The 21,433-nt window shown below is 38.7% G+C and overlaps 2 protein-coding genes across 3 annotated transcripts; both read right to left on the reverse strand.

The window, feature by feature from the left end:
* Positions 1-1,001: 1,001 nt before the first annotated feature.
* On the reverse strand, positions 1,002-10,604 carry slc16a13 (solute carrier family 16 member 13). 2 transcript variants are annotated; one of them, XM_079470245.1, is made up of 7 exons: positions 10,377-10,579; positions 5,288-5,337; positions 5,101-5,181; positions 4,846-4,989; positions 4,500-4,756; positions 3,793-4,318; positions 3,245-3,686 (listed from the first exon to the last, which is right to left on the reverse strand). In XM_079470245.1, the coding sequence occupies exons 4-7, from the start codon at positions 4,937-4,939 to the stop codon at positions 3,379-3,381; spliced, it is 1,185 nt and encodes a 394-aa protein (XP_079326371.1). In that variant the 5' UTR covers positions 4,940-4,989; positions 5,101-5,181; positions 5,288-5,337; positions 10,377-10,579; the 3' UTR covers positions 3,245-3,378. The 2 variants fall into 2 exon arrangements, with proteins under 2 accessions (XP_079326370.1, XP_079326371.1); XM_079470244.1 differs by having other exon boundaries at positions 1,002-3,686; positions 5,101-5,337; positions 10,377-10,604.
* Positions 10,605-11,894: 1,290 nt separating this feature from the next.
* bcl6b (BCL6B transcription repressor) lies at positions 11,895-16,669 on the reverse strand. The gene is made up of 12 exons (XM_079470234.1): positions 16,558-16,669; positions 16,154-16,227; positions 15,788-16,010; positions 15,203-15,436; positions 14,972-15,118; positions 14,701-14,860; positions 14,395-14,618; positions 14,138-14,247; positions 13,883-14,041; positions 13,556-13,686; positions 13,278-13,415; positions 11,895-13,114 (listed from the first exon to the last, which is right to left on the reverse strand). Exons 3-12 carry the CDS (start codon positions 16,000-16,002, stop codon positions 12,965-12,967), a joined length of 1,668 nt encoding a protein of 555 aa, XP_079326360.1. The 5' UTR covers positions 16,003-16,010; positions 16,154-16,227; positions 16,558-16,669; the 3' UTR covers positions 11,895-12,964.
* Positions 16,670-21,433: the final 4,764 nt, after the last annotated feature.

Genomic DNA, 21,433 nt, shown 5'->3' on the forward strand with positions numbered 1-21,433 from the left:
TTTAGAACCTCCAGATGACACAATTCATTATTAAACATTAATAACAACATACTGGACTCAACTCAATCATTCAAACTGCCTTTCCTTTTTTACAGACAGAATGAAGTGGCAGTGGCACACGTGTGGTGTTTTGTAATATTGGGAGGAACAACACAATACAGTGCATGAATCAATATTTACAGGACACATTAAAAAGGAAAAATATGAGGATTCGCTGTTACTGTTATTCTGCACACACTCAGCACTACATTTGCAATAGAATCTTTATCTATTTCTAGAAGTCTATGGAAGACATATTATTAACATTATTAAATAAAACTAACATATTTTATGATGGTAAAACAAGTGTCATTTGTTTTATTTGGGCTTCTAAATGCTTTGTGAGTTACACAACTGTATTATTCACTGTTATTTATTTTATTTTAAAGGGATAATTCACCCAGAAATAAAAACTATTTACTCACATTCAACTTCCAGATTTTGGAAGAATGCTTATAACCAATGTGTCATGTGGCTATGTTTCAAGGTTTCCAGAAGGGGGATGTTTAGGGTAGTAAGATTGAGTAAAAACATAAAGGATTCATGTTTTTTAGTGTTTTAGGTTCTTATTAATGTTTTAAATTTGACATGTTATAGCGTATTTGTAATGAGCATAATGTGCAGGACACATTTGCTTAAAAATAAAATGCATTTTCAAGTTAATGTTCATTATTCATAAAGATTAGGTATAAAATGTAATATTTAAACCTGAAGTCTTGCAATTATATAAGGTCTCTGACTATTCACATTGAAATAGTTGTTATTCTGAATGTCTTTAAACTACAATATCTAAGCACGAATCAATCAACAGTTGTATATTAATGGAGCAAATGATCTTGAGAACATGTTCTGTGTGGCATTGTCATGGCTCAACTAGTTAACTACCACAAATAATGTCACTGAATTATAATGCGAGCTTCAATCATGCAGGATGTCCAACAAGCACAGTCAAAACACAAAGATGGAAAAATATAACATTTATTAACAATGTTAAACACAAATCTTACCTACTTCAAATACAAAGTGTCATTGGATTGAAACCCACACTGTAAGCTTCTTGGAAAATTAAAGCATCAAATAAGAGACTTGTAAAAGTGGTACCCTCATAAAGAGGAAAACTATGGTTTTGATGTTCAAATTCCATTTTGCATTTCATTATAGCTACTATATATAAATAAACATAACATGTGTGCCTTATCGACTCCTGCAACGTCATATCCTTTACAGTTCTGACAATTTGACAAGATGTTAACCTGCCCACTGTTCTGCCAAAGCTCACAAGTTCAAAAAGCCAAATGTTTCAATGTTTATTTACCATTTGATTATGTTATCAAACATTGCTGTTATGCAATATTTATAGCAGCATATTTCATTTATAGCAATTTTCAGGACTTTGAATTATTACAAATTGTTTAACAGTAATGTGTTTCATGGGAATCCCTGTGTGGCCTTAACATTGCTACTGCCTTTTTATTTAATCCATCCTTTTATTTAAGGAATGTAAAAACAGTGCGTAAAGGCAGCATTGTGTGCATTTTGTCCAACCTCTCAAGGTAGGACTACTGCAATGCTCTCCTTGCTGGTCTTCCTGCAAAGGCTATCAAACCACTTCAGCTGGTTCAAAACGCAGCAGCACCCCTCGTCTTCCAACAGCTCAGAAGGGCTCATGTGACACCCCTTTTCATCTCTCTCCACTGGCTACCGGTTGAAGCCCGTATCAGATTCAAGTCACTGATGTTTGCATACAGGACTATCACTGGATATGTGCCGCCATACTTTCACACCCTACTACACTTCTACACCCCATCAAGAACCCTGCGTTCAGCAATCGAGCGGCGCCTTGTATTGCCTTCTCATAAGGGCATTAAATCCCTTCACAACTCCTTCTTGGTGGAAGATTCTTCCCAATGCGGTCCAGTAAGCCACATCTCTCACAACCTTCAAAAAACTACTTAAAACACACCTCTTCAGCGAATACTTGACAAATGAATTATTAATTTTTTTAATAAATAAAGTACACTAACCCTCTTTTCTGCACAAGTGGTGGTCTAGCTTTTGTTGAAACAAGTAACTTTGTATTAGCACCTATTGTACTATTGCTCTTTGTATGACATATCGCTTATTGCTCCCTGAACTCTTTGTAAGTCGCTTTGGATAAAAGCGTCCGCTAAATGACTAAATGTCAATTTTTAATCTAAAGGCAACTAGGACCTTTCATGAGAAGTGGAGGCCGGTGGCACCTGATAATGTTTCAGTCTTTAGAGATTAAAACTCACGTTTACTTTTATGTCAACAGATTCTTCTTAACAATGCTATTGGCAAGTATTCAAGATTTGACTATGTATCCTCCATAACCTCTGTGGTAAATTCAGTTTGTTATTTTGGTAGATCAACAGGACCATGTACATTACAGAGTTCTGTTGTACAATATCTAATTCAAATGAATATGCATGACTTCAAATACACAGCTCACATGATGCAACTCTACAATGAAAGGACTTTGGTAAGGGTCATTACACATTACACAATGGATGTTACATTAACACCTTGCAAACAGTAACCCAGTTATATTCTTGCATGCTTTTACAACAGACCAGCTGTTCAAGGTAAGAAATATCTGTGTTAAAGAGCAAATGGGAAAAAATGTGGAGTAGAACAAATCTAGCTAAATGTTAACTTCTGCTCTTGTAGTTTGGCTAAAACAGCCAAAAAGCCAGTTACATGGTGTATGCATATATGAAAAAACTGTGGAATAAAAAACATCTGCTGAATTACAAGTTGTAAAACAATAAAGGCTTGTCTGGTTCACTCAAAAATCTAAAATGTATTTACTAACCCTCTGTTGTTCCAAACCTGTTGTTTTGGTAAACGCAAACTAAGTTTTTTGGAAGAATGTTTCTAAACATATAATCCAAAACTACCATGGTAGCAAATGGTGCCCCAGAACGTTAGTTATCCACATTCCTTCAAATATCCTCTTTTGTGTTCAACAGAACATGGATTTCTATACAGTTTTGTAACAACTTGAGTGAGAGTAAATGATGACAGAATGTTCCTTTTTGGGTGAACTATCCCTTAAAGTTTCTAACTGCTTCCCCCTCAAACCTGCTTTCATTATTTGTCTTTAGACAAGCACCATCAGAAGACTTTATAGGTAGCGGAGCAACCACTGCACTACAGAAAAATTTAAAGAGATGGTTGTACAATCGTTTTGATTCTTTTGGAATATTTTAATGCAACAATTATACATATTGTGCCTTTATAAAATGTGGTATATAACTACTTTTGGTTCCAATGCAACTGCATGTCCAAATATCATATTTGACCTAATGGCAAATATCAGTAGTAGACAGAATTGTTCTTTTCTTCTTTATGCACTGGTTCCGTCAGATGGCCATCACACCACTCTTTATCCGAGTAAGGTATATCATCCACGGGACATTGTTTATCAGGAACACACGGCAAAGGTTGCTTTAGTAGCCCCTCTTCCACAGATGCATCCTGAGATGACTTTGGTGATGGAGGTGAAGGGCGCGTACAAGACCAAAAATGCGGAAGAGTCGATGTGATCAATGTACCTAACAAAAGAAAACTTCCCGCAACCACAAAAGATGCTGTATATGACCCAGTATAGTCCTTCAGCCAGCCTTGGAGAAAAAATACAAGTCAAAATTGTTAAAACGCTGCATAACCTCAAATCTGTTAAAATTTCAGCATATCACTGTGATTATATTGTGTGTAAGTGGATTTTACCAGAAAATGGAGCTCCCAGCAGCCCTCCGATGCTCTCTAATAGCTGCAGGAGGCCAAGGGCCCCTAGCATCCGGTCCATGCCTACAATCTCTGGTACCACTGCAAATGCCAGCGGGGTCATTGCTCCCGCACAGAACCCATAAGCAAGGCTGACTACCAACAGTCCAGAGTAAGTCACACCAAGTGGAATAAGCAGCAGAAATATACCCAGTAACCCAGTCCACACCGTCAGCATGTGAGGCATCCGCATTTTACCAAGGTCTGAGGCCCAGCCGGATACAACACGGCCCACTATGTCTGACACACCGGTGACAGAGATCACAAACGCTGCCTGGTACTCACTGAAGCCGATGTTACGGCTGTGGGCAACCAGATGAACATATGGGATAAAGTAGCCCGCATTGAAGAAGGTGATGGCCAGGGTGTAAGTGAGGAAGCCACGGTGTGAAAGCAGGGAGATCTCAAAGCACTCATAGATTCGGGAGCATAAAGAAGAGCATTTGTTTTGGTTGGATGAACTTTTAGCCTAAGTAGAGCACAAAACAGCATGTCAGCGTACAGATAAAAAAAAACATACACCATAGTATTTTACGAATAAAGGTAATGTATGCTATTATTATATATAACTATATTAACACTTTAATAAGGTATATTTACACTTAAATAAACAACAGCCTTCACACAGATCTAAACAATGAACCACAAACCTCCACCACAGCTTTTGGATTCCCTATAGGTCGAATGAGAGCCCCGCAGGCAATCATGTTAAAGCTTAGGCCTCCCAGGATGAACAAGGCTCCACGCCAAGCATAAACTTCTACTAGATACTGAAAAAGTGGGGAGAAGGCAAAAGAGGCAAGACCGATGCCAGTAAAGCCCAGGCCCATGGCTAGAGATCGTCGTGTGGTAAAATACTGCATTACTGATGCAATAATAGGAGTGAAGACCAAAGCCCATCCTATTCCTGACAAAGATAAACATAAAAGAACGAAAACTTCAATTTTGCAGTTAAACAGTCTAAAGGAAAGATCATATAAATGCATCACTCTTTACCTGAGATGAGTCCCATGGTCAGGTAAAGATGTGAAAGAGTTGTTGCCTGGGAAGCCAGAATAAACCCTAGGCCTGAGAGGAATCCTCCAATCATAACAACTGGCCGAGCTCCATACACATTACATGCTGCTGTGCCTATTGGACCTGCACACATAATTTAGAGAAAACCAGAGTGATGGTTTCTAGCAAACAAACTAAATATGTATTTTATGTTGATATAGACATGAATGAATCAATTCTAACATTAGAACTTACTAAAAAGCTGTTGTACTGCCACCCCAATAGATGTTATCCAGGATACAGCTTGGGCACTTTCACCAAAGTACTGCACAAACTCTACGAAAAAGATGCCCAGACTTCGGATGAGCCCAAAGACCAGGGCAGAAGCCACGAAAAGAGCCCCTACCACCACCCAGCCCCAACCCCCATCAGGAGCCATCACCTGAGGGGAGGACTCCTGCTGTTCCTGTTTCTCTTGGGGTGTAGCCATCACTGCGTTCAAGAGACATAACAACAGAAACAGATAAAGATTTTATTTGTAGTAAAACCATGGTTAACCATCATAAGGAGTAGAAATATTCCAATGGCTCTTTCATACTGCCAGCGAAAAAGGAAGTCATCGGCTCTCCATTGAAATGAATGACATCGCCTCGCTTTGTCACTGGCGGTGTGAACGCACAGTAAAGGTTTTCCTGACGAATACTTTAAATCAGGAAGAATAAATCCATTTTGATTTCAAAGCCGCAATGCAAAGCTCTGATGTTGCAACAATAAGGCTTAAATCCGAGTGAGAGCATGTGTGAACTGTTTAAAAAAGGTTCCAAAGATAAGAGCAATATACAACTAACTTTAAATCAAAACTAGCAAGAACGAATAAGTGAAACGGCCGAAAAGATTTCACCGAAAATGACATGTGATATGATCAAGCAGCTCCATCTTTGTCGTACACTGGGTCTGTACTTGGTCAACGGCAGACTACGAGGAGTTTCATACGCTAGGTACACTTATAGTTCAAAGCTGGGTAACAGCACAGTAGAAAATTTCATCACCGATCTAAATCCAAACTCCCTAAGAGCGCTCACAGTCAGCCCATCAACCCTATTATCAGACCACAGTAAAACTACGCTCTACTTTAACAGATCCAAATCTAACACAGAACCATCAAAACAAGTTCATACCCTAAAACAGACATACAGATGGAAACAAAATAGTGAAGATACATAGCAAAGCGTAATTCGGCAATCAAAAATTCAAAAGCTACTAAATAATATCCTAGATACACCATTCCCACACAACAACGAATGTGTAACTTTAGCAGTAGACAGGATTAACTTGCAACATTATCTAACTTCAAATCCACAAACGCAAAACCAAACAAGACGACTGTAAATGAATAATTGTTTGATAATGAGTGTAAAAACCTTAGAAAAGAAGTAAGAATTCGATCTAATCAGAAACACAGATATTCTGACAATGCAAAACACACGCCAACTCTACCATGAAAAACTTAAACAATATCAGGAGAACAACTTAAGGAAGAAAAAGAAACAAGATACACAAAATCAATTAAGAGGAATTGATCAATCTGTAGAAACAAGCCGCTTCTGGGAACATTGGAATGCACTTAATAAATCTCACCGTGAAGAATTACCCTACAGAACAGAGACGTATGGGTAAACCACTTCTCAAACCTCTTCAGTAATATAAACAAGAACCATGAACAAACTACCCTATACAACAAACTATGCGCTCTAGAGTCTTCCAAGATTTCCCAAAACCCTTAAGATTCACCAATTACACTAGCTCAACTATGCGATAATATAAGATATAATATACTTAAATCCCAAAAAGCAAGTGGTATCAATGGCATCCTAAATGAGATGATTATATACACAGAGCAATTCTTAAACAGTGTAATATCATCCTTAATACAGGTATATTTCCCAAGATCTAGAACCAAGGTCTCATTACCCCAATCCATTAAAGCGGAAATTGGACCCTATTAATTACCGTGGAATATGTGTAAACAGGAACCTATTAACTGTCATGTAACATTCTTAACAGCAGACTTCTCCACTATCTAAACAACAGAAACTTCTGTTTCCTACCAAAATACCGCACATCAGATCATATATACACTCTTCGTACTTTAACTGACAAAACCAACCAAAATAAAAGAAAGCTCTTCTCATCCTTTAGAAAAGCTTTTTACTAGATCTGGCATGAGGGGCTTTTTCTTCAGTTGATTCATTACGGCATCGGAGGAAAAACCTACGACATCATCAGATCAATGTACACGAATAACACATTTGCAACAAGCACACAGACGTTCCCTTCCAGAGTCGTGGAGTGAGACAGGGCTGAAGTCCTACACTATTTAACATATACAAAATGAATTAGAACAGAATTAAAACAGTCCCCAGCACCCAGTCCCACCTTACTAGACACTGAGGTGAAATGCCTTCGATTTGCAGATGATCTGGTGCTGCTGTCACCCACAAAAGAGGGTCTACAGCAAGATCATGACACCCTGCACACTACCTGTCAAACATCGGCCCTATCAGTTAACCTTAAAAAGACTAAAATCATGATTTCCAAAAAAGGCCCAGTCGCCAAAACCAATATCACAATTCTAAACTAAACAATATGCCCCTAGAACACAACCAGAACTACACAAAGCTTGGAATAAACATAAAAAAACCTAAACAAGGCTGTGAATGACCTGAGAGACAAGGCACGAAGACCCTTTTCCTCCATCAGAAAGAATATCAGAATTGACATCCCAACTGGAATCTGGCTAAAAATAATCCAATGAATTATAGAAGCAATTGCATTTTCCGTTCAGTTTTAAAATAGCGGCAGTTCGGGAACGGAAATTGCTTGAGTTAAGTGTTGGGTTCAATATTTTTCTTAATAAAAAAACACTCAAAACTATCAAAAAGTACAATGACAAGTGCTTTTATTAAACACAGAACGTACAAAACGAATAATCACAGCACACGTCAAGCAAAAAATAAATAAGAAACAAAAATAAAAAATATTTACGTTAGATAAATTGGCTATATTAACAAAACGAGTAAGTACGGCACACATTGTGCAACAAATAATTGAATAAGAAGGGAATGCGAACTGAAAAACGTTTATGTTAATTAAAATAAATACGAAACGAATAAGAAAGAAATACGAAACAAAAAACTTTTGAATATTGAATAAATGGCAAAGTTACGGCCTTGGAAAATTAGAACAAAAAGAAAATTAAACCTTAACCGGCTGAACAGTATAGTCAACACTGCTTGCATATTCTACAACATGTTCTTTGCCAGAAAAGCCTCCGCCATCATCTTTGTCAGTCAGCACTTCACTCTCCTGGGATGGTGAATAAAATCAGACTCTTGCTGCTGATCTTTGCCCGCGACACTGTAGTTTGGTCTTTGACTAAACTAAGTGATTTGTTACTATAAGCAGTAAGTTATCAGCAGACCAGATATCATTTGCTGCCTTTTTTGCACATTGTCGGCATTTATTTTCGGGTAAAATCTGTGGGAATGAGCATCATTTAACATGGTTCAGTCCCATGTTCTTATTAGATGCAGAAAACTTAATTTAAAAATGTATATGTAATATGTAATAAATATGTCCTAAACAGTCCAAGGCAGAGCTTTCTGCAGAGTTTCTCCATGTGGATCTTATCAGTTATTATTACCCCCGTAACAGATGCTAGTTCCCTCTAGCAAATAAACTGCAGTTGCATAACCTATATCTGTCCGTGAAATAAGTTGATCATATTAATTTTTTAGATGGACTTTGAACGGTCATAACAGTCTGACCTACTGCCAGTTCATGTTATATGTTTTTGAAGAACTGTACTTCTTAGAATTACCAAACATTAACACCAATATAGGTTATGCTTCTGACCTAACAAGCAGTGGCGTCGCAGGTGGGGGGGAAATGGTGACTGAGGCCCTCTCAGTCCCAATTGAAACTCGCCTGGGCGCGATTGACCCCTATAGCCTGGTTCGATTGAGTGTGAGTGCTCGCAACCAAGCTCAGGCGCGGTTCACTTATGCCTCACTTTGCCCTAGCCTGGTTGGAAGAGGTGGGCTGGAGCACGGTTTGATTTGCAAAGGGGGCAGTGTGACGGCAAAACACGCCGGAGTGCGGAACATAATGCGTGATGTCATTTATGCGACAGACAAGTGTCGACGAGAACAAGAAGCACACATCAGTTATTGAAACAACACGGACCAATATTCTACGCATGTGAAAGCGTTGGGTATCATCACTCAAAAATCTAGAAAAACAAGCCACAAGCGTAACATTCGGATGAACTACATTGTGCTGCGAGGTTCTCTTCCAAACAGTCGCACTGTAATTACGAAAGTGGGATCGGGTATGGATCGTAAAGTACAGTGTCTCGTTGACAGGTAGATGAAGTACATACACTTTACAGCTAGTGCTTGATCCGATAAACGTAGTATTTGGGTAGTTTTTTTTTTGTAATTGTTGGAAATGTATTTTGTTTTCGGTGGTCTAAATGAACACTGAATTCGCTGTTCTTGGCCTTCAAAAAATTACGCAGGAGACTTATATGAGTTTTATTCAGAATAAAACAACAAAATAGTTGGAATTGAATATAGGCTACAGGGAAGGCTGCTAACTTTCAAATAATCATTTGAAAACATTGTACACCGGACAACGGAGCGCATAAAGGGACAAACGTCTCACGTTTTTAGTTTTTATCTGTTTCCTACTGTTTGTTTGTTTTTGCCACAATGAACAACAATTTCCAAGACATCAAATGGCTTGAAAATGTGTGAATGATACCAACCCGTCATGAATAGAGAATTAAAGGGATACTTCACCCAAATATTATATTATATTAATTATGTCATCATGTCCGTGTCTAAATGTAACAACCATAAAAAATCATTGGTAGTCAAAAGTGCCCCAGACCTGTGTGCTGTCCCACATTCTTCAAAATGTCTTCTTTTGTGTTCAACAGAACAAAAAATGTACAAAGTATGGGAGTTGATGGGCGTTGAGATCTGTTTGGTTTTCTGCATTCTTCCACATATCGTGTTCATCAGAACAAAGAAATTTAAACAGATTTTGACCAACTCGAAGGTGAGTAAATGATGTCAGAATTTTCCTTTTTGAGGGAAGTATCCCTTTAATTTGCCAAGCTACTCATATGGCTATGCAGCCTAATACAGCGCATGTGTGGCAAGGACAAAATGAATGAATACTACGGTTGTCACCATTGACACAATACAGTAACAATAAATGGTGGATTCAAGCATTCACTGATTTCGCATAGTGTGTACTGTCCGTGTCTAAATGTCACGTTATGTTTTATCATTTCACCGTGCTCGTCTCTGTGACACAAGCATTAGCAGAAGTGCATTCCCGCTCAGCAGTTGTTTTCAACGAGCTTAAACAAAATGCGTTCACTGACGGTAAAATATATATGAAAATATGTATACAATATTACACAATACAGATGTTTCGAGTAAAAATACCCGAAGACTTACCCATAACCCGATATCACCCTTTTTCCTGCCGAGTCATGTTTCTTTATAATAAATAAAAGAAAACCCCTTCTTTATAAAAGCGTGCGTCCATTATTGTTCGGTAAACTAAACGCTGTCACACTGTTTGACAGTCACATGCTTGTGACACCGCACGAGCGGCTAATCTATCACTCGCACGTGCTGGTTTGAACGAAGCCCCGCCCCCGTCAGCGCGTGCACGAGCAGTCTAAACTGACCTGTGGTCTTTCAGTACTTTGATCACGTCTGATCATTTATAAACTAAACGTGCATATTTAGTTTAAAAGACAAGGTCAGCTACAGCATGCTGAAAAACATTTAACTAGGCAAAGGAGATAAACACACCTTGTTGTTTGTTTGTAATAAAGCCCTCTGGCAACGTGTTGTGAACGTTTACATTACATTTAGTCCTTTAGCAGACGCTTTTATCCAAAGCGACTTTGAGCAATGAGCAATGAGCGATATGTCATAAATAATAGTAAGATAGGTGCTAATACAAAGTTACTAGTTTCAACAAAAGCTAGACCACTACCTGTTGAGAGAAGAGAGAGAGTTAGTGTGCTTTTCATTTGTCAGTCAAGTATTCACAGAAGAGATGAGTTTTAAGTAGTTTTTTGAAGGTTGTGAGAGATGTGGTTGACCGGACCGCGTTATGAAGGATGTTCCACCAGGAAGGAGTTGTGAAGGACAAAGAGAAAGCGATGTACTGCCCTTATGAGAAGTAAGGTGCAGATCCAGTGATAGTCCTGTAGGCAAGGATCAGTGACTTGAATCTGATACGGGCTTCAACCGGTAGCCAGTGGAGAGAGATGAAAAGGGGTGTCACATGAGCCCTTCTGAGCTGTTGGAAGACAAGGGGTGCTGCTGCGTTTTGAACCTCCTGGGGTGTTTTGATAGCCTTTGCAGGAAGACCAGCAAGGAGAGCATTGCAGTAGTCCTACCTTGAGATGACCAGGGACAAGAACTTGTGCTGCATGCTCAGTGAGATGGGGTCTAACCTTTCGTATGTTGAATAAGGCATATCAACAGGATCGTGTTGTCTTTGCAATCTGATCATTGAAGGCCAGCTGTTCATCAAATATGACTCCGAGGTTCCTGGCTGATTCGGAGGGAGTGATAGTGGAATTGCCAAGTTGCAGCGTGGGGTGTGACGGAAAAGGGAGTAGATCTGTTCTTTGGAAATAACAAATAATCCTGTTTACATTGTTTAGAGAGCAGTTTTAAAGTTTGAGCATAGCTACATAATACACACTAGAGCAATTTATTCCGCCTTTAAGGAAAGTAATATTGATGAACAGGTTGTGTGTGTGCCCTGTGTGTGTCTATTGCCGGAAACAGGTGGCAGTAGCTCCATTGTTTCTAATTCAGCACCACCCATAGAAGTAAGACTCTCTGTTGTGAGACCTGGGGTCTAACTTGTGAACTAATCTAAGGAAGGAAGGGCTAAGAGGTAAACTCTTTGTTCTTCTGGGTTCTAAGTATCAGAAAGTCATTGAATTTGATTTAAATTGTAATGTGCAGTTTAATTTTTATGTACAGTTAAATCATCACAACTCCCTCGATAGCAACGATATAAGGAAAACACACACACACACACAATAATGATTCTGTATAGCCAACCAAGACAATTCATTTATCTTTAATTTATATAAAATTGGTCTTTGTCCAGCAAAAGAGTGTAACAAAACATTGTCCATATTATTATCCTCATCTTCACTCTTTACATGTATCTTTGATTGGTTAGTGAGTCCTCAACCTGCTTGGACTATTAACTAGTATACACAACAAACATTACAACGTGGCCTCTTAAACAACAACATTATTATCTTCTTGCTCCTTAAAAGCAAACAGGCTCCAGGCCATTCAAATGACTACATTAAGACACTGAATAACTGCTAGTAAATAAGCAACTTAGAGGTTATATTTAACATGCCATGCCCCACTTTCATTGTTTTGTTATGTTCTATAGTAAAAATGCCAAAACAGATTAATAAACAAAACAAACACATTCTCTGGACAAATAAAATATAAAATATGATAATAAATAGATATTACAGTGACAGTATCAAAATATTTGTTATCTCTTCTGAACATGCTTAATTCCTTCTGTACGCTTGCCTTATTCATCTTTCTTTCATAATCATTCATATGTAGAATTTCAGATCCAATCATTTCATCCTTGATTTAGCTCTCATATCTCCTGTTCGAACTCCTAGATTTCTTCACACTCTCCCGCAAACCATCTTTAACACATTAAAAGCACAAATACTACAACTAGCTGGTCTCTTCAACCCGATACTTAATATTTGCTGAAGCCTTTTCAGTGTTAGAATTTCAGCTAAGCTAAATAAATAAAATTTTAACAATGTTAAAGTCAGCACATCTAGTGCAGGGGTACCACATTCTCGGGGGACTTGTGTGTTCCTTAGTATATTTATTATAATGCTCTCCTTGAATGCAGTACTCCACCTCTTTAAAATGATTTAAATATTTTATGATACTTTCATCAAGCATCATCTTATACTGTGTGTTTGGTTTATTTTTTGGCCTTTTAGCACATTTTGATTCCCTTAGCATGATTGTATTAAGGCGGATCCGTGATGGTATGGGTCAGCCAGAACCTTGTAACGGACCTTGGTGTTGGTAATCGCACCATGTTTCTGCCTCAGGTGAAGCCTCAACTGGCTCTTATGACGGAAGTGCAGGAGACATTTCTCACACTGTGAAAAAGAGAGATTTTAGAATGCGGAAAGGGAGATTTTAAACATCTCAACTGTACATTGAGCACACAGTATATTAATGCACGTTTTTCGGAATCCAAAACATTGACAGATGACTATTGGTGTGTGTTGTAGTGATATAGAGTGTAAGATTATAACCCACGCTGTAAGGTTTCTCTCCAGTGTGAATACGCAGGTGGCTCTTCAGCGTCTGAAGGTGACGGAAACGTGTTCCACAGGTGTTACATGGATATGGCTTTTCCCCAGTATGGATCAGGACGTGGGCACGCAGGTGAGCTACCTACAACACACAGCCACAGAATTACAATGTGCGACGTCAAAGCAAACATTGTATTTTTAAGTCAACTTGTGATTGTGACGTATTGGATGGATTTATTTTACATTACAGGAAATAGTATTTGTAATGTTGTGCAGCTGTACCTGGACAAATCTGGCTCCACATGTGTCACAACGGTATGGCTTCTCACCAGAGTGGATGCGGGAGTGAGTCTTTAGATTAGCAGGTCGGTTAAATTGTGCCCCACACACATTGCAGCAGTACGGCTTGTCTCCTATAGAAAGACATTAAATATTGTATGTGTTTTGTGTGATGACTTGAATGTATTTGTGCGATGAAGCCAAAGACACATTTACACTTGTGGACAATAAAGTGACTAAACTAAACTAAAGAGGTCAGAACCACTAGGTTAAGGGTGGCTTGTGTTGCTTATCCAACAATATCCACTGAGGCATGAAAGACAACCTTACCTGTACATGACTGTTTTGTGCTGCCTTGATTTCCGGAGTAAGAGAGCGGTGTAGCAAAGTTCTTGAATTTGAGTGGATGTTGGTCCAGCAAATGACTTTGATTGATACGATGATTGGCTATTTCCAATACTGGGGTGCAGATAAAGGGACTACAGAGACCTACAAACAAACAAAAAAGAGTGGGAACCTTTATGTCTGTGGATTTTCAAAAACACATCTACAGTATTCATAATAAATGTAAGATGCTTCACTGACCTTTGTCTTCCGTGACTGAAAGAGTGCGGGGTTGCAAATTGCCTTCAACAGCATGATGGGGAGTAAATAATACTTTTGGCTGTGCAGTATATGGATAAGATGGGCATTTCCTTGAGATAAAAAAAATATGCATTGCCTTTTTAACTAACCAGGATAACTGCTATTATACACTATGCACGGTTTACCAATCATCTGTATTTTAATCAAAAGTGCAAACATAAAACTAAAATGTGTGTTGTAAACATGCGCACACACACCTATTATTCATCCCATGATCCTCCCCCGTCCAGACATCATTGGTCGTCTTGGATGAGATTTCCATCTCTTCACCCCCAAAAGATGATTGGCTTTGTCCTTGACGATCCTCTTCAGGCCCTTCCTCCTTTATAGGTGTGGCACACAGAGGGTTGAGGACAATATACTTATACTTCTTCCAGTTACAGGCTTTTGGATCAGGAGTGGACTTAGAATCAGTTCGCTTCTGTAGGATAAAGTTTCACAATTACATATAAAATATACTTTTCAAATGATTCAGGACTCAAATATGGTCATATGATGCACACCTTAAGTTGGGGAGACAGATTGCAGTTGCTGGATTCAGCAGGTGAGTTGGGATGACCAGTGGAATGAGATGGACTGTCTGGGAACAGGTTGGGGGAAGTTGATTTCAGAGACATGGGGATCGAAGTTCCCAAATCCAATGAGGTGCTTTCTTCGGGCACCCTGCAAAATACAGCAATAAACTGATCTTTATGGGATTCTAAGATATTTAATTCAGGTAAAATGCACACAAAAACTCATAAAACTTTTAAGCTTTCATCCGTCTCTATTTACCTGGCTCGGTCTGGTATGGGATCTTCTGCGTCTGCTGTAGGCCTGGAGGGGGAGGAGAAGATGGTGGGATGAGCAGGGGGTGACCTGCCACCGAGGGGCGCTCTAGAGGTTGGTTCAATTAAAGAGGGACTCACAGAAAATCTCTGACTGCAAAGAAACAAACACACAGACTGTCAGCAATTTGCAATATACCATTTTTGCTACCATTTCTTCCTTGATCTTCAGTCTTACCTGTGCTGAATAAATGTTCGACAGGTGTCTGCAACATGCTCCATCTGCAGGTAGGTGGCAGCGGCGAGCACTCCAGAGACAGTACCGTGTGTCAGAGGGAGGCGGGAGGTGTACATGAAGTCCAGCAGCAGGGACACGCTACCCGCGTCCAGCCCCTCATGAAGGGTAAGAGAGAGACCTCGCTCACCACAAGCACCATTTACTCGGCGAGTGAAGATTGTGTAGAAGAATCCACTGGGGAAGAAGATGAAGACATGCAACCCATGAAATTGACATTTCTAACACCATGCTTTTGGGGATTTTGAGTTCTAAAAAGATAAATAAAAAAAAACTTAAACAAGGTGGGGGAATCAAAATCTGACAGACGTAAAGACGAAAATGAGATGCAAAAATTGGATGTCACACAACATTCATGTGTACCATGTGGGTTTATAAAACTAAAATAAGGGGTGTTGTTGACGCATTAGTGGATAACTGTCTTTGAACAAAGAAGTCTTAACACAAACAGGAAAATGGATGGAGTCAGGGAAGAATAAGAGATGTGGTTTGGGGTGAAAAAGTGAATGACACTCCCTCTTGACCAACCTGCATGCGATGAGCACGGCGCAGTGGGCGCGCAGCTTGGTGGTGCCCACTTGCAGTGTGGCATCGGTCAGAATATCCCGAAGTCGCAATTCATTTAGGTTCAACAATACATCATTGGAGTGGCGTGTGAACTCTTTAATGTAGCCCTCCATCTTCATCACATTGGTGTCTGCAGCATGCCCTGGGGGCTTTTGATGTTTTTCCTCCATCTGCATTTATTTCACTAATAAATAAAGGATGCACAGATCAGATTCATCATTTTAGTTATGTTACCTACAGATGTTTGTGCAATATAGAATATTCAGAATAGAGGGGTGTATGGTAGATCTATAGACATTAGACAGTATATCTGGAAAGCTTGTTTACCTGTCTGTAGTGGTTTAAGTGACAAAATAAGACTCAGAAGCATCTGTTTGGGGAGACCAGCTCCCTACTCGTACCTGTCATCAAAAGAGAGAAACTATTTGTAACCGACATGCATTAGCTACGTAAAATGTTTATTAAAAGTAATAATAATTAAGTTTACTTAAATATCCTAAGTGTTTTAAAAACGTAACATGCAACCTAATATGACAGAATAAAGTTATTACACAAAGTTATTAACATCTCTTTTTGATCTACTCTAAAAATGTATAAAACTGAAGAAATATGCATTAATGTATACACATCTTGCATGTGGTTTTGGTAAAATGATAAAAGATAAAGCATATTTCCTGACCTAATAACAAATATTGATTTGTATACCTCACCAGATTTAAGAAATAACTCACCCCGACCAGCAGGGACGAGAACACGCGCCACTCTGTCCTTACAGCTCGCCCGTTCTTCTGATCTTACTAGGTCCAGCCTTTCTCACTTACCCGCGTCTCTGAAAAACTGACCAGTCTGACCTAAGACAGCGTATCCTTTATAACTGTGCAGGAAGTCCCATTCAGCCGGGTGTTTATTTCCTGTGTTAGTAGAAGCTGTCTTTTTACACTGATCTAGGGTCAGTTTTCTGGTGTTTCATGTAATGATTGAAGTCGGAAGAATGGATGAGAAAGAATAGTCTCTGATCAGTGTAAAAAACCTACTAAAATCCCCCTATAGTGCCCACGCAGTGGAACTCAGCGGGAAAGGGTTGCAGGCCCCTGTGTTTCTGTATTTATAGTCGTGTATTAAAGCCCTTTGTGTTCAATCTTTCTTCATTGATGACAGGAAATTGGGTTGTGTGCTTTATGCGTGTTTTGTGTGTACTCTTGTATCTTTGTGTGGATAAGAGGAATTCAGGGAATGTAGGATTGCGTGTTGGAGTGCATACTTGATGTGTAGCTGCATGTTGGCCTGCGTGGGCTTATGTGGATTGTCAGAAGTCCTGTCAACACTATCCAGGAGTTCAACTAAGCAAAGCAAACTTGCTTGACCCAGCATAAGTCCAGGACCGGGGAAATTTTCTGAAAGGAAGTTTGTACAAATACATCAAAATGTATCTGAAATGCTTTGTATTGAGCTGCCATACAAATCTTTTGATGAGTATAACCTGTAACTAAATATATATAAGATTAGATAAGATTAGAATACTATAATGACCCAAAATGCTTTTGTATATTAAAATCAAACCTTGACTAAGTAAACAATATTAGAACAGCTTTATTATGGAATAAAGTAACCTGTTGGTTAAAGATTTAAATTGGTGATTGTAAGATTGGAGGTTTGGTTTTCTTTCCTACACATTTATCCCAAGGTTGCTATACAGGTGTGTCCTGCCATAGGTGTAGGCCTCCTAACAATAATGTTGGGTTAAAATTTTAAATTATAAAAAGCCAAGGTATATGTGATGTTTTGTTCCCTAGTTGGGTCACTCCTAAGGATAAGTTGTCCTTCAAAGTCACTCTGTGAGTATATACTCATTTTAACCTGTGTCCTATTTCTTCTGCAGAAAAATGTTGGTAACCAAAAACCATTGGAACACATCGTCTTCTATTGTATAGATACAAAACTAATGCAAGTCAATGGGAACCAATGGTTTTGTGTAAAAAAAAATCCAAATATCTTTTGTGTTCTGCAGAAGAAAGAAAGTCAAACAGGTTTAATCACAGAATTTTCTATTTGAAGGTATCTCTTTATGTAAGCATAGAAGATCATTTTTACCTGTTGTATTGTCCACCTGTAAGAGTTGTAAATCTGACTGCTATTAAAAGTGATTCACACATAACACGTTCAAAACACAAACTGACCGTACAGACACTGTGACTCTGATGGGTTGGTTGCAAGAAAAATATTTTGCAAATTTTAATATTCAGGATTAGAGGTTGGTTGAAATACATTACCCAAAGTTTGAACAAAAACGCCTTAGCAATCACTACTATTGAGTGTCTGAATAAGTCTACAATATTTCCGTTTCTTACTTGCCTCAGTCTACTACACTTCATTGACCACACATAAGTAATTAAAGTAGGCCAACTCAAATGAATCTAGAGACTTCCAATCATTGTAAAATAGACAGATTGAACCAGTTTGCACGGAAACAGATTGCAGAGAAAAGGCAAAGGGCACGGCCTTAGTTCAGACTAAAGATAAGCAACTGGTCAAATGCAGCCAGGTCAGCAGGTACGACCAAATTAGGCCTCACCCACCTGGCTGCCTCTGTCAGGGGTTGCCGGAAACTGGCTTCCTGTCACATGAGTGTGTGTACTTCTGGAAGCTTGTTATGGGCAATGAGAGGAAGGAAATTGGAGAGTTTAAAAAAAGTGATATGGGTGATACCCCTCTCACCAGATCGAAAAAAACAGAGCAACACCTACAGAAATGCAGCTTGCAGATGTGCAGGAACTATGGAACGCCCCCTCCGCTCCACAGCCTGCCCCCTCCTAAGGCTTCCTGTGAGACACACACAATTATGAACACACAACACAGCCAAAGACAGGGATGAAACGCCTGCGCAGGACATCCGTCAATAAAGCAGGCCGGAGAATGAGACAGGGGATATGGGGGCCCTTGTAGGTCTCCAATAACTTAAAAACAAGCCGAAAGTTACCTCATCTTCATCTCTCGTGGTTCACAAGGAGGGTTTGCAGGGAAAACACTCCAAATCACTCCAAAAAACACTCCAAAATCATTCCAGTGATTGTATTGTATTGAGTCTATAATACAATGCCATAATTTCCCAAAACAAGAAACTTTGCATTGCGTTTTACGGTATCAGGTGATGTAATGTAATATTCCGTTTATGAAGTACAGTTTCCTTGTCATAACTGGAGTTAACACTCAAATTATTTAGAAGATTTGGTTAACAAAAGCCTAAATACACGTTATTGTTATCTGCATATCTAAACATGAATGTGAATTTTAACCACTCCAATTCAATCAAACGTTATCCACATATAATTAAAATGAAATAGAAAAAAACTTAATTATTGTTTAATAACAAATAATCGTTAATAGCCGTCACAGAACAGCAAATAAACATTAAGCTTTAAGAAGTCATTATGCAATTATAAAAATGCATCCTTTGTTTGTGGTCAAACGTGCACTGTGTACGTTAATGTGAGTCGGAAGCATCTTTTGGACTGGGGTGTTGAGTGCGTGTGTGTGTCCTTGTGCTCCTATTTGTTTTGATGCCGGCTTAATCAATTGTTTCTTTGGTGCGAGGGAAAAAAGAGAAAGAGAAAAATAAACAGAAGAAAAAACACAGAGAGGGAGATGTGGGTCTAGGCGACTTCCAGGCATTGTGCGAGCAACGGAAGAGAGTGGGCGGCAGGGAAAAGTGAGACCATTACTAAACGAGCTCGGCCAATTAACGGAAATCATACAGTCTGTCAGACTGGCAGCAGCTCCGTTATTCAGATCGGACCCTTAGTGCTGCATCCCTCTGCAGTGTGACCTGACGGCAAAAATGACTCTATTCTGTGGGTCTGAGAAGTGCTGGGATAATGCTGATAATTGTTTTTTAAAGCATGAATTAAGGAATGTGGAAAATTGTTGTTGTTCAAAGTTAAATAGAATATAAAAATGGAACATTTGCAAACAAGAAAAAGGTTTGCGAACATTCAAACGATTATTTTAGAAACCATTCATGCTAGATTTTTTGTCAAAACAGCACTAATATACATATGATGGCTGCAAACAATGACTGTGGATTAATAAACTGCCCCCTCCTGCTGAATCTGAGGGATGTGGACATATAAGGACATGCTTTGTGCTCATCCGGTGGTGTGGGGTTGGGGGGGACGTTTGTCCTCTTGAGGAAGGTGGTAGGAGGTGGGAACAAAAAAGGACAATGAAGAAAATTAGGATGTACTGAAAAGGATCACAGGTTGGGGGTGAGTAATATGCAATATCATGTATTTTATGTGTTTGTGCGTGCTTGTGTATGCGTGCTGGTGATGGGGATAGTAAAGATCTCTCAGACTTACAGATTCTGCATGATGAGATGTTGAATAAATCTTGTTTAATGGAAAAGAGAAATAAACAATGACCCAGATAATGTTAACATTCCAGAACCCAAGAAAAGCTCAACGTGTACGAGATCTTTATATAGAAAACAATGTTTCTATCAAACAACACTGTGCCAGGATCATTAAATGACTTAGCAGCCAAATAATCAAGATGTTTGCTGAATTGTCTGCGGCTAAAAATGTGGAAGATATTTCAGGTCATGAGTTACCGCTTTTTATAACCAGCACATGGCTATTCATAGAGTAAAAATGAACTGCAATAGATCTAGGACAAATCCCTACAAACAATAACCTATTAATATTCCTGTCTGCAAGCAAACATATTCAGAAAGAAAGTCCTTTTAATTAAGCGTTTGTAATAAAAGTATTTTAATCGGGAAATGTAAATCTTCAAGCTGAAATCCACGCTATAAAATATTACACTTCCAACAATAAAGTTCTGTCATATTTACCCATGTATATTAGTCAAGTTTCTGTGGAACAGAAGCTATTTTGAGAAATGTCTCAGGAGTTTCTATCCATACAATGGAAGTCATTTGAGTCCAGTGTTGTTTGGTTACCAACATTCTTCAAAATATCATATTAAATATAATATGACTAAATAAGTCATACAGGTTTGAAATTTCCCATGGGCTAGTAAATGATGAAAGAATGTGCATTTTTGGGTGAACTTACCCTTTAACAAGAAAGCACCGTTTGTTTGTGTATAAAGTATTAAAAATGATTTCATATAAAGAAAAACTACAGATAACTAAAGATCAAATAACCTTTCCCAAGTTGTAAGTCCTAATGTAAGTTTTTAAACCCATAAGGGGATGGCTGCAGAAACAATAATTTTAACAAAACTATATAAAACTAAAATAATTTATAATTGTATGTTCCTTTATCTTAGTTTGTTATGAATGGTGCTGCTCAGGAAAACATTTTTTGTAATTATTTCTAAAGTCTGTGCTGGTCTTTGCACAACTGGTAAAGGTTGAAAGCTAGTTTTACAGCAATAATTCTAAAATTATGAATTCTACATTTTATATTCTAAAAATGTGACTTTGTACCTTGTAAAGTTGGGGGAATGGGCTCAAGAAGTTCGTCTGAAAGAGAGAAAAGGGTGTGGCCCGTGCTGGCCTGTAGAGAACAGGATGGATACTTTTAAAGCTGGACAGAGCACAGATACAGTATCTTTAGCATTGTTAACATGTGAGAAGTGGAATCA

This window comes from Barbatula barbatula, assembly GCF_947034865.1.
Source record: "Barbatula barbatula genome assembly, chromosome: 1".
In the NCBI taxonomy this organism is placed as follows: Eukaryota; Metazoa; Chordata; class Actinopteri; order Cypriniformes; family Nemacheilidae; genus Barbatula; species Barbatula barbatula.

What these genes read in the sequence shown, in the direction of transcription:
- bcl6b (XM_079470234.1), bottom strand. Translation starts at nt 16,002, where the DNA reads ATGCAGATGGAGGAAAAACATCAAAAGCCCCCAGGGCATGCTGCAGAC. An exon ending in TTCAGTCACGGAAGACAAAG is followed by an intron (nt 14,042 to 14,137) that starts GTCAGTGAAGCA and finishes GTTTGTTTGTAG; the next exon opens with GTCTCTGTAGTCCCTTTATC. An exon ending in CACAAAACAGTCATGTACAG is followed by an intron (nt 13,687 to 13,882) that starts GTAAGGTTGTCT and finishes GTCTTTCTATAG; the next exon opens with GAGACAAGCCGTACTGCTGC.
- slc16a13 (XM_079470244.1), bottom strand. An exon ending in GACCATGGGACTCATCTCAG is followed by an intron (nt 4,757 to 4,845) that starts GTAAAGAGTGAT and finishes TATCTTTGTCAG; the next exon opens with GAATAGGATGGGCTTTGGTC. An exon ending in ATCCAAAAGCTGTGGTGGAG is followed by an intron (nt 4,319 to 4,499) that starts GTTTGTGGTTCA and finishes TGCTCTACTTAG; the next exon opens with GCTAAAAGTTCATCCAACCA.